The sequence below is a fragment of the Castor canadensis genome, chromosome 1, assembly GCF_047511655.1.
Source record: "Castor canadensis chromosome 1, mCasCan1.hap1v2, whole genome shotgun sequence".
Taxonomy (NCBI): Eukaryota; Metazoa; Chordata; class Mammalia; order Rodentia; family Castoridae; genus Castor; species Castor canadensis.
Window position 1 is genome coordinate 53450718 of NC_133386.1, and position 12716 is coordinate 53463433.

At 39.2% G+C, this 12716-nt stretch overlaps 1 protein-coding gene across 1 annotated transcript in view; it reads right to left on the reverse strand.

The window, feature by feature from the left end:
- LOC109694757 (uncharacterized) overlaps positions 1 to 12716 on the reverse strand; it is a 191067-nt gene that overhangs the window by 169221 nt on the left and 9130 nt on the right. The window contains exon 2 of the mRNA XM_074066695.1: positions 3233 to 3396. Coding sequence (XP_073922796.1) covers positions 3233 to 3369 — 137 coding nt within the window. The 5' untranslated portion in view covers positions 3370 to 3396. The remainder of the gene's footprint in view (positions 1 to 3232; positions 3397 to 12716) is intronic.

Here is a 12716-nt window from a genome sequence, read left to right on the forward strand (position 1 = left end):
TACACATAAAACTAGCATCTTGTAATTGAAATTAAATACTTTTATCTTTTGTGTTCTTGCTGAATTGTCTGAGGATGAAAATGACCCTTAAATATCAAGCAGAAAATACTTTAGAAATGATTTTAATCAAACTCAGTTCAAGGCCAGCTGAGGCAGCTGTTCTCATAGGGACGCTGGCCCCAGGAGCACAAGCTGTGGGGGTCCCAGAAAGGACTCTGGGCCAGGAAGAGCAGAGCTTTCCCCACTTGGGTTAAGACACCCCGAAGCTTGGCAGTGTTGGAAACACCAGGGGACAACACCCCTGATGCAGATGTCAGTTTCTCAAGATGGGCTTTTGACAGTCATTGGCAAAGATGCTACAGCAGGTAGTTCTGAACCAATGCATGCAAGATACCTACAGATTTTGAGGGGGACGTAGACAGTGAAATTTAGGTTGATCTGTTCATATGACCCTATCGGTCCCCACAGATAGGATTTTAAAATACATTGTTGGTTTGTACACTTGCCAGCAAGTGGTCATGTTAAAAGCTCAGTGGTTAGAGCACTTGCCCAGAACGCAAGTTCCATCCTGTGATGGATCCCCAATCCCAGACAAAAGCAAAACAAAACAACAACAAAAACACCACCAGGCTGTCAGGAGGTCCATTAGCCATGCCAGTCTGAGCCACCCATTCAGACACTTGATATCAAATTTCTCCCTCTGCAGCTGGGGGTAATGCCTCCTTCACACCCTCCTCACATCTTGGCCTTGAAGGAAAAAGGAAGAGACAAGCTCTGGAAAGGCCTTGGGAATAAGAGCACTAATAAACCAAAGGTATATATTCTGTGTGTACTGGATCCTGGGCAGTTTCATGGAGTTAAAAAGGCAGTTAACAGCCTGAAGGCAGATCAGCACTTAGACCAGTAGGCAGGTAGGGAAGCAGGAGAAAGCTTCCCTTGGGCTCTTGTCTCCTCATCTTTGGCAGGCAGGGTCACCAGCTTGGCTGCCCAACCTTCTCTCACTTGGATACTGTCTTTCTCGCAGCTAACCCTAAAATGCCTGTGCATGCAAGTGATGTATACATCATTTGTTCAGCAAGCATTTTCACTTGACATACATTCACTCATTCATTCAGCAAGCATTTATGAAACGTAATCATTGCTAAATCCAGGATTTCTGAGGGTAAAATGAGAAAGAGTACGGAAAAAAAAAAAGGAAAGATGATTTTTCAGTCTAGTGAGGAATAAGAATGCTAAAGTGATTATCAGGAGTGGAGAGTTCTACTTTTCTTGGACTCTAGAACCTAGCATATCACCTGGCAAACAGAAGGTGCTCAATAAGTACTTGCTGGAAATTGATTCTTCCAGGTGACTGCAGTGTTGGTTGTCTTGGGGGAGGAGAGAAATGTAGGTATCCAGGAAGTCCCATCACCATGCAATCAAAGAGCCTTTAGAAAGCTTTCCTTCCTTCCTTTCTTCCTTCCTTCCTTCCTTCCTTCCTTCCTTCCTTCCTTCCTTCCTTCCTTCCTTCCTTCCTTCCTTTCTTCCTTCTTTCCTTCCTTCCTTCTTTCCTTCCTTTCTCTCTCTCTCTCGTTCTCTCTCTTTCTTTCTCTCCCTCCCCTTCCCTCCCCCTCCCTCTCCCTCCTGTCTTCCCTTTCCCTCCTTCCCTCCCTCCCATCCTTCCTTCCTTCCTTTTGGAATCAGGGTCTTACTATGTAGCCCAGGTGGCCTGGAACTCACTCTGTAGCCCAGACTGGCCTCATCCCTGTCAGCCTCCTGAGTGCTGGGATTACAGAAGTATGCCACCACCCCAGGCTACAAAGCCTTTCTTTTGTATATTGAGGAGTCACTTGCCTGACACTTTGACATGTAAATCACAATGATAATCACCACTTAATCTTTGTATGGCATTTTCTAGTTTTCAAAATGCTTTAAACATGTATTATGTATTTGATCCTCACAACCTTGTGAGGTAAGAAAGGTACATATTTTTTAATCTCATTTTTCAAATAAAGAAACCAAAGTTGAGTGAAATTATGACTTTCATATGTCATCATACAACCCTGGATCTACTTCAGACATCGAATGATTCCACAGTAAGACATACTGAGTCCTTCAGAATCATCTTTGGGATGAAGTACTATTTCACATGTTTACTGCCTCTTCTCATCTTCTCTCCCGCCTCTCACCAACCACATTGTGCTTACTTGGCCCAACAGTGTTCTCATGTTAACAGAAACAGAGAGCTAGAAAGGTTCTGGGCTCAAAAGACTCCTCACTTAGGGGCTGATGTCACTGCCCTGCTTCTCTAAAGGTATTTATGGTGACCACTGGCAGCAGCATTTATTCTTAAGAGCTCTTAACAGGCATCATTTCCAGAATTCATTATCAAATGTCTAGCATTACTGTAGCTTTTAAATGTCTCATTAAAATCAAGGTCCAATCAATTAAAACATTGTCAGTTAAAATGAAATCTCTTCTTATTGAGTAGGATTTGTATAATAGCATCTGGAATGTTAAGATGACAGCATTTGCCAGGTGCAGTGGCTCATGTCTATAATCTCAGCTACTTAAAAGGCCGAGATTGGGAGATCATGGTTTGCGGCTAATTCTGGCAAAATGATTGCAAGACCCCATCTCAATCAATGGCTGGGTGCTGTGGCGCCCCTGTCATTCCAGCTATACGAAAACACAAAGAGGAGGATCAAAAATAGTCCAGGCCAGCCTAGGCATAAAGCGAGACCCTGTCTCAAAATTAACCAATGCAATAGGGCTGGCAGTGTGGCCCAAGTAGTATAGAGCACTTGCTTTGCAAGCAGAGAGTCCTGAATTTAACATCCATAGCAGAAAAAAAAAGAAAGAAAAAGAAAAATAGATGATAGCATTTGTGAATTTGTATTTAAGAGCATTTTTCTACCTTTTCAGAAGACATTGTTTCAATCTCCCTCAACAATTCTAGAATATAGGACAATCCTAGGGACAGTTTTAAAGTTGGAAAAGGGTGTGTGATCTACGGCCATACCACCCTAAACACATCTGATCACATTTGATCTCAGAAACTGAGCAGGGTTGGGCCTGGATAGTAGTTGGATGGAAGAAAGGAGCACCTGAAACAACAGTTGCTTACCATTTTTCTGAGCTTGAGGTGATGCTAATTATCCATGTCAAAGGAAGAGGGAGCAGGAGGAGACCATCGGGTAAGAATGGGAGGCAAAATCCTGGAAGACCACACCTTCTCCCTGCCACTACTTACCTGTAGGTTCGATGAGCTGTTCCCTGAAGGATCTCCTGTTCTTCTATCTGAGACTTCAGTTCACTCAATTGCACAGCCAGTTCTCTCTCTAACAGCTGGGTCCTTTCTGTACAAGTGATCTTATAAACTTCATCCATGCTTGCATTTGCTGTTTTTCCGTATCCCTAAAAAAGAACACAATGCTGGTGGCTAACCCCCTCTGTGACCCTTATCCAGTGTGTAGTACTTTATCTTTACCTGAGAAATCACGTCAACTTTGTGGAAATGTATGCTTTTGCAATTGGAAGGAACGTCTGGATTAAAATGGTGTCATTTCTGATTTAATTACCGCTTACTAAACAGTAGACAAAAAGTAGGTTAGCATCTCCATTGAGCATGTGGGGTCACCTACAAAGTCCCCAGCTTTGACTGGGGTTATTGAATGAGAATTTTGTAAATGGCAGTCATTGCTAGTGTCACTTCCAGTGGGACCTATGTGTGTGTGTGTGTGTGTGTGTGTGTGTGTGTACATACTGGAGAGCATTTCCCCATAAACTTTTTGAATGTGTGAGCTTCTGACTCGGGAAAATGTTCACAGATGGAGATCTTTAGCTTGATCATGACCCATGCACATTTGGGTTTGGAAGAAAATTACATTTATGCAACAGAATATACTTTCTTAATTTTGACATAGTGATTTTACCACTAAATAAAAATAGTTGGCAATGCTCATCCCCATTTGGCTCAGTCTGTCAAATTCAACGAACTAAGTACTTATTGTCAATATTCTAATTAGCAAGGTAGAGTGACAGTACGGCCATGAGTCCTGGGACCTTTGAGTTGGGAGGCATTCAGTAGATATGTTTCTGGCTGCCTGTATCTGTCATGGAGAGTAAAGAGAAATGCCAGTCCTAGGCCACGTTCCAAAGATTTAAAATATTTAAACGTTTGACATTTCTGGATTTTCCTTTCAAAGATACTTCATTTTCTCAAGTTAATCTACTACTATTTTTGACAAATAATTACACTGTTGTGATGTTTTGTGTAGAGGCTTCCTTGGGAGCCCACTTCTTCTTTTAATAAATATGAATAATGGAAATGAGCATCTATGACCAGACTGGGTTGTGAACCTGCTGAGTAATAAATCTGCCGTGTTTGACACACTGCTGGAGCTTAATAACATGCACTGTTATTGTTCTTTGTGAAAGTCGAATGCTGCTATGAAAAATATTTGCATCTTGGCAGTGTTCTTTCCAGTTGGACAAGCAGTTAAACAGCTGTTTTAACGGCTGCATTCCCAACAGCAGCCAAAAGTGGCAGCAAGAGACCGACTGATTCTTCTCCCAGTGGATAGGCGTTCTGCCTTCACTTCCTGATCAGTTTCAAATGAGAACATTTAATCCTACACTGGCTCCTTTGCTACATGGTCAAGTGTTCAGAAAATTAACAGAAAGAGAGGTCAGTCTTTGACAACCATCCGTGAATGAATGGATCCAACTCAGAGGCATCCATGGCTGCTGAACACTCATGTCTAACATTAAAGAGACAGCAACTGTTTACTTGTGAGGGGAGGGAGAAGCTGGGTTACTGGTTGTTGGTTTTTTTTTTTAATTGAGCACCTACTGTATACCAGGCAAGCAGTGGGCCCACATTTAGTCTCAGAAAAGAGAGTCGCAGGAACTTTAGTAGGTGTTTTCTTTAGAAAGTAAATACATTTGATATTGAATTAGAAAAATATTTTTATGTGTTGAAAAGTGGTAAAGTTTAAACTCGAAGACAAAGATAATAAGATTAGTTAGAGAAGAGTTTTGTAGAGCTTGATGGAGGGTTGATGTGGGCTTGGGTGGGAATAAAGCAGGCATGTTTACAAGAGCAGTAGTGAATAACTTCACACTCGGCTAGGAAATGGAAAATAGAAATGCAATCTGGAGCTTCCTGAACAAATGAGAGTGAGGGGTGGGATAGGACTTTTAAATCTAATAGAAGTCAGGAGAAGAAAGGAGAAAAAAAACCCAAAAAGAAACACGGTAGGACATGAGGGCAATCTGGTTGTGACATCACCCCATTGATCTCCAGAGCTGACTTGACTGATCTGGCTGGGTAGTTGAGTGTCTGTCCCCTTCCTCCCTTACTTCTCCATTTGCATCCCTCCCAAGGCTGTGTGCTGTGTGGAAGTTGACCTTCTCTGACAGGGAAGGACCATTCTTTGGTCAAGAGTATATAAGTGCCGGGCACTGCTGGCTCACGCCTGTAATCGTAGCTACTCAGGAGGCAGAGATCAGGAAGAAGCCAGCCCTGGCAAATAGTTTGTAAGACTCTATCTTGAAAATACCTAGCATAAAAAGGCCCTGAGTTCAAGCCTTGGTATGGCCAAATATATATATACATGTATATATATATATATGTATATATATGTATGTAGCTGTGCTCCCCTGCTAGAACCTCCAAACAAGCTTTCATGATATAAGGTAGAAATAAGTTTAAATATATCAGTAATTATAATGTGTCAGTGGATCAAGCCACAAAAGACACAAATCAACGCAACTTCAAGTGTTTTTAAGGTTCCTAAAATATGGCGATGAGATATACCACTAGCCTAAAATCAAACATTCTTCCATGTTTTCAAGTGAAATTTTTTCCTATTTTACAGTACATGACAACTTCTGTAACAGTAGGGGTGTGGCTAAGCTGTTTTAACGAAAAGACACACTCGTCAGTAGCTAAAAGAACAAAGATGATTTAAGTCTGTCTAAAGTAATGGTGCGAATGTAAATGGCCAGGGGAGTGAGCATGCAAGGACCCAGGGACCATCCAAGTCATCGCCTAGGCACTGTTCAGATGAATGCATTAATGTTGCCTTTAGGGTGGCCGTGGAACTTGACCTTTGGTGGGGTACATAGGAGGCAGATATGTTTGACGTTCGAAATTGAATAACCTGCTTCTGCATCTACTTTTTGAGGATTTTTCTTGAAAGGACATTGAATTGTGTCAAATGCTTTCTCTGCTTGTGTTGAGAGAGTTACACGATGTTCTTCATCTTTGTTAATGTGAATTTAACAGATTGTGCAAAGGTTCATCAAAAATTTTGTTTTTGTAATAAGTACACGATTTTGTCACTATTATTTTTTTTTTAAGTAGAGAAGTAGATTAAATTTTCTGTCTGTTGTTATGATTTGTATCTTAAATGTTCTCCCCAAGCCACACGTGTTAAAGGTTTGGCCCGAAGCTGATGGGACTATTGGGAGGTGTTGGAAACTTAAGGAGGTTGGGCCTCGTAGGAAGACATAGGTCACTGGGTTGAGTCCTTGCAGGGGATATTGGGACGCAGGCCCCTTCTCTCTCTTTGCTCCCCAGCTGCCACATGAGCAACCTCCTTTGCAATGACCCTCTGCCTCCCCACAGGCCCAACGCCATGGGGCCAAGCATGGACTAAAGACCTCTGGAGCCATGAGTCAAACCTTTCCTCCTCATGAGCTGATTATCTCAGGTATTTTGTCACAGCAACAAAAAGCTGACTAAAGCACACGTATTTAGGGTTTCTATTCTTATGTTCATGGGAGAAATTAGCCTGTCATTTCTTAGATGTTTTTGTCAGATTTTAGTATCAAGATTATATTGGCCTCAGACAATAAGTTGTGAAGTTCACTCTTCTCTATTTTCTGAAAAAAAATTATGATTTGTATTATTTCTTCCTTAAAGTTTTAGGGTAACTCACCTACAAAATATTTCAACCTGAAATTTTCTTTATGTGAGGGTTTTCAATTATGGATTCAATTTTTTTTAAAAGATATCTATGACTATTCATATTTTCTATTTCTTTTTGTATCAATTTTAATGAGATGTTTAAAGGAACATTTCATAAATATGAGACATAATTAGACAAATTTTGGGGTTATTCACAATATCCTCATATTCTTTCACAGCCTGCTTGAGATATAATTAATATACCACACAATTAAATAAAATGTACAATCATTGGTTTTAATGTATTCAGAGTTGTATGATCATCACCACAATTAATTTTAGGTTGTTTCACATCCTCCCCTTATAGTTAGCAGTTACTCCCCATTCACCACGCCACCCCCTCTCAGCCAAAGGCAGCCACTAACCTTCTTCCTGTCCCTGAACATGTCACATCATCAATGGAACCGTGTAATACGTGGTCTTTTGAGGCTGGCCTCTCTCATTTGGCATAATGGTTCACATTTACCCACATTACAGTGTGTATTAGCACTGCATTCCCTGAAATAGCGCAGTAATATTCCATTGAATAGCTGTACATTTTGTTCATTTGTCGTAAGTTGATGGATATCTGGGTTTCTCCATAGGGTGAAATTCAATGCATAGCACTTATGCTGCTAGGAACATTCGTGTGCGGGTTTTTGTGCACATATGTTTTCACTTCCTTTGAGTACACATACACAGGAGTGGAATTGCTGGGTCATATGATAATTCTGTTTAACCTTTTAAGGAGCTGCGAGATGTTTTCCACAGTGGCTACACCATTTTATATTCTCACCATCAGTGGGGCTTCCAACATGTCCACAGCCTTGCCAACACGTGTGACTAGCTGTCTGTTTTATTTGAGCCATCCTCGTTGGTGTAAAGTGGTATTTCATTGTGGCTTTGATCTGTACCTCCCAGTGGCTAATGGTGTTGATGTGCTTATTGGTGATTTGCAGATTTTTGTAGAAATGTCTGTTCATATCCTTTGCCAGCTTTTTAATTTGATCATTTTTCTTGTTTATGGTTTAGTTGGATCAATATTTACTTTTATCTAGTTTTTTCTGGGTAATTTATGTCTATTTTCTCTTTGACTTCTGCTCACATCAGTAATTATTTCACTACTTTATTATCTTGGATTTAATTTGCTCTTCTTTTGTAGCTTTGGAGATGGAAATTTAGATACACAGGTTTTTTAGGGACAAGTTGTGGTGTTGGGGATTGAGCACAAGATAGGCAAGTGCTCTGCCACTGAGCTGCATCGGCCATCTTTACAAAATCCCTCTATGCACTGTCTCAACTGCACCACACAAGTTTTGGCTGTTGTGTTTTCATTATTTCTTTTCTAAATATTTTCTAATTTCATTGTAATTTCTTCTTTGACCTATAGGTTACTTAAAAGACATTCTATTTTTTTCCCCTTCTCCTTTTGTCTTCATCCTCATCCTCATTCTTTTCCTTCTTTTTTGAGGTGCTCAGGGCCTTGTGCCTACTAAGCAGGTGTTCTACCATGAGTCACACCCTAATCCTTTTTACTTTTATTTTTCAGAGAAGGTCTTGTGTTTTCTTTATTTTTCTTTTTTTTTTTTGCATTTAAATTTAGTTTTAATAGCTACTTAATAAACAAGCAGTTTTTACTGATTCTAAAATGTTCATTGGTAGTAGTGCTTCAATTACAAAGAACCCAATGTATTACTGTATTTGAAATGATGCAGTAAAACATGGATTCTATAATAACTGGAGTAGGCAGTAAATGAATCTTTAAAGGAATGATATGACAGTTTCCTTGGTATAAGATTTTGTGCCATAAAAATGAGTGGGATGTAATCCTAACTAGAGCTGTGATTGCAGAGTAAGTAAAAATCTTGATATTTAATGGCTATGTCTCATAAAAAAAAGTTCCAATGATTTGGTAGTTTTGTTTTTCTGAAGCCTTTCTCAAGAATGGCAATGCACTTGGGTTTGAACCATCTGAAATGAGAAGAAGTCTTCCATTGTCTTAGGAGCAGTGCCTGCCCCATTATACGCTAAGGTAGGGCCCAAGTGTCCCCTCTAATGGTAGCAACAAGGATGCCACAGCTGTGGTTATAACTTACTTAAATCAGGGACTGTAAACTTTCTGAGAAAGTCCAGACAGTGAATATCTTAGGCATTGTAGGCTATACAGTCTATCCCAACTTCTCATTTTGTCTTTGTAATGTGAAGCAGCCATACAGAATACATAAATGAAAATGTAGCTGTGTTCCATACAGAGTTTATTTACAGATGCTGAAATCTGAATTAGAATTTTCATGCACAAAATGTTTGTTTTTTTAAAATATCTTCTCCCAATTATTCAAAGAAATCAATCTTAGCTCGTGGGCTGTACAAAAACAGGTAATAGGTCAATTTCACCCAAGGCATCCAGACTAGCCTCAGACCGTGATCCCTCTATCTATGCCTCCTGCATAGTTGGGATTATAGATGTGTACTACCATGCTCAACTTGTTTTGTTGAGATGGAGTCTCACTAACTTTTCGCATAGGCTGGTTTCAAGTTACAATCCTCCCACACTCTGCCTCCTGAGCGCTGGGATTATAGGCATGAGCCACGATGCCTGGCTTTATTTTTCTGTTACTAGTTTCTAGTGTTGATTCTACTATGGCCTGAAAACATACTCTGTATGATTTTAATTTTTAAAAATACACTACACTTGCTCTGTGGCACAGTTTATGGTCTATTTTGATAAACACTCCATGTACACCTGAAAATAATGTGTATTCTGACATTAGGAGTAGTAACCTATATATGTCAATTAGATCAAGTTGGGAATTAGGCATATTGTTCAAATCTTTTATATCCTTGTTAACCTTTTGGGTTCATTTACCTTCAGCCTAAAGAACTTCCTGTAACATTTTATAAAGTGTAAGCCTGATTGTGCTCAATTCTCCATATGAATAAATCTTTATTTTACCATGTTTTATAAAGGATATTTTGAGTGTAAAAATTGACATTTTCTTCCATTCAGCAGTTTAAAAATGTCATTTCATCATCTCCTGGGTTCTATACTTTCAGTTAGAAAAATCAGTCTCACTATTGCTGTTTTTAAGATTTTTTTTTAATCTGCCTTTTCTTTCAATAATTTAACTATGAGGTACCTACGTGTGGTTTCCTGCTGGGCACCAGGGACAGTGTCCTTAGTGGGCAGGCTGTGCCTTTTATTATCAGTTGTCTTCACTGTTACCAATTGAAATATTGCTTCTGCCCCATTCATCTCATTCTGATTCTTTTGACATTGCAATCACGCATATATTTGAGTGTCTTCTATTTGTATTTTGTATTCAGTTTCATTTTTTCCATTCTTTGGTCTCTGTGCTTCACTTTTAGGTATTTTTTCTTGATCTGTTCATGTCCACAAATCCACTTATCCTGTTTTTTTGCTCAGTCTAAGCTATTGCTGAATCTATCCAAAGAGTTACCAATTTCCGTTATTATAGTTTAAGTTCTACAATGCACGCTTTATTATTTTTATAGGTTCTACCTCTGCCCAAATTATCCATCGTTTTATCCATTTTGGTTTTTTCTCTGCTTCCTTGTACCTATCTATGATAATTATTTTAAAGCCTGTGCCTGCTAATTCCAGCATTGGACCATCTGTGGTTCTCCTTTTACTGTTTTACTCTTATCATTCTTATTTTCCTGTCCCTTCTAGAGCTTCCTAATTTACTATATGCTATATTTGGTGTGTAAAAGAGCCAGAGACCAACAGTGGTGTTATCCTCCTTCCCCTTTAAATGTTCTCTCTTTCCTATGTTAAATGTATTAACTTGAAGGACTGATCACCTTAATCCCATCAAGAAATGAACTAGAAGCCAGGTGTGGTGGTATATGTTTGTAATCCCTCCTAATCAAGAGGCTGACACAGGAGGAGCATAGTTGGAGGCCAGCCTGGGTGAAACCCTGTCTTGAAAAAAACAAAAGAATGAACTTGGTGAGAGCTAATTTCTGATTTTAGGTAGATCAAGTCCTTCTCTTGTCTATACTTCTTTTTCAGCGGTGACTCTCTTAGATTTTGATTTTAAACACTGCAGAAGATTTAGTGCTGCCCTCAGAGGTTTTAACTTAGTTCTTTAGCCTCCTACCTTATGTAGCTTTGAAATGTGGCAAATGTCTCAAGAGGAAAACTGGCCATGTGTTTCCCCATGGCTTCCTCTTTCCTGTGGAATTTTGACTCCTAAGCATTTCCAAACCAGCTTTGTTGTAGGTGTGGCCTTCAGACACTCTTGACTGAGAGCTTGGTTTTTCTCTTCCTTATCTCTGAAATTCTGTCCCCAAATGTCTGGCTTAGACTTCCATGCCATTAAGTTGAAAATCTGGCATCATTTTGAGGAAGAGATCTGTCATATGTTTGACATAGTTACTTTCTCTAACAGGATTTTTCTTGTAAGCACTTCAGGACTGCAGATTTTACTCTGCCTTTCTTGATCAGTCTCCAGTCTCCTTCATGCCCTCCCCCACCCATTCAACAGCCACTCAGTGAATAGATATGTTTCAGACCTTGGGAATAAATCTGCTATTCCTTTTTATGGAAAACATGGCCTTCAAAAATCTCCCTTGGCTTCTCTTTGTTGCATTTGGGTCTCTAGGCCAAAACAGTGTCACCATGACCAAACTTGTAAGTGCTCTGTGGAAGCAAGATGCTAGGGATTGTCAACTCACCATGGAGGGTTCTTCATTTCTGGAGTGTTAGTCCTTCTAGTCTTTGTTGCTTCCAACAACAAAGATTTTAGGTTAATCTTACCCAAAGAGAAAAGTCCCTATCATTACTTACTCTACATGCAATGTACTCTGATATTTCTCTACTCTAGCTCATTAAAAAAAACAAAAAACAAAAAAACCCAGCTTTGTTTGTGAGTCATGACCCACTAAATCAATGTCAAGATTCACTAATGGAGCATAACTGATAGTTTTAGAAACACCCAAGTGTCTGAAGGAGGAAGTTGTCTTTGGGGTTTGATGGCTCAAATGAATCTGTCTTCTTGGTATTGTAGGAATTCTTGAGCCATAGAATTCTGCCGACTTTTTTCCTTGTGTTTTGACAGAGTCAGCTTCTGCATCCAGCTTACTTCTTATTGAAATGCTGTGGTCAGTTTTTTGTCTTATTCCTATTCCTTTTTCTCAAATTTTCCTTTTTTATTTATTTGTCTTAGTTCTTAGTGTTATAATAACCTCATCAATTACAAGTTTCCCATTATCTTGTTCAGATAAAATGTGAGTGTCCTTAAAAGGAAAAATAAAAATATTACTATTTTCGAAGCCTTTGGATCCTTGCCACCATATTAGTATGTCTTTCACCTCAAATAATAAATCTCTTCAGCATTTGTTTATGGAAGGATTTTATAACTACCAAGGATCAAAGAAGCTGATACATTGCCTTTCTGCCATTATCAGCATGGACATCACAGTCAGAAAATAAAATATCTTAGATCTTGAGAAAAATAGCTAACAAAATCGGATCCTCCGTCACTCATTTTCCCCAAACAAAAGAATCTTTAAGTTTTGTTTATAAGTTACTGACTACTTAATAAAAGCACCTTTATTCCAAATTCTTACTATGCTGATAGATGGCAATCTGTGATGACCTTTGGGGCTATGCCAGGCATGTGAGAAAATTGTCTTCTCTACCATTAATAGACAATTGTAAACCGTTAATAGACAATTGTAAACCTGGCAATTTTTTTGTTGTTATACATATATTTTTAGTGAGGTGGGCCTTTTAAAACTTGGATTACAAATTTTCTTT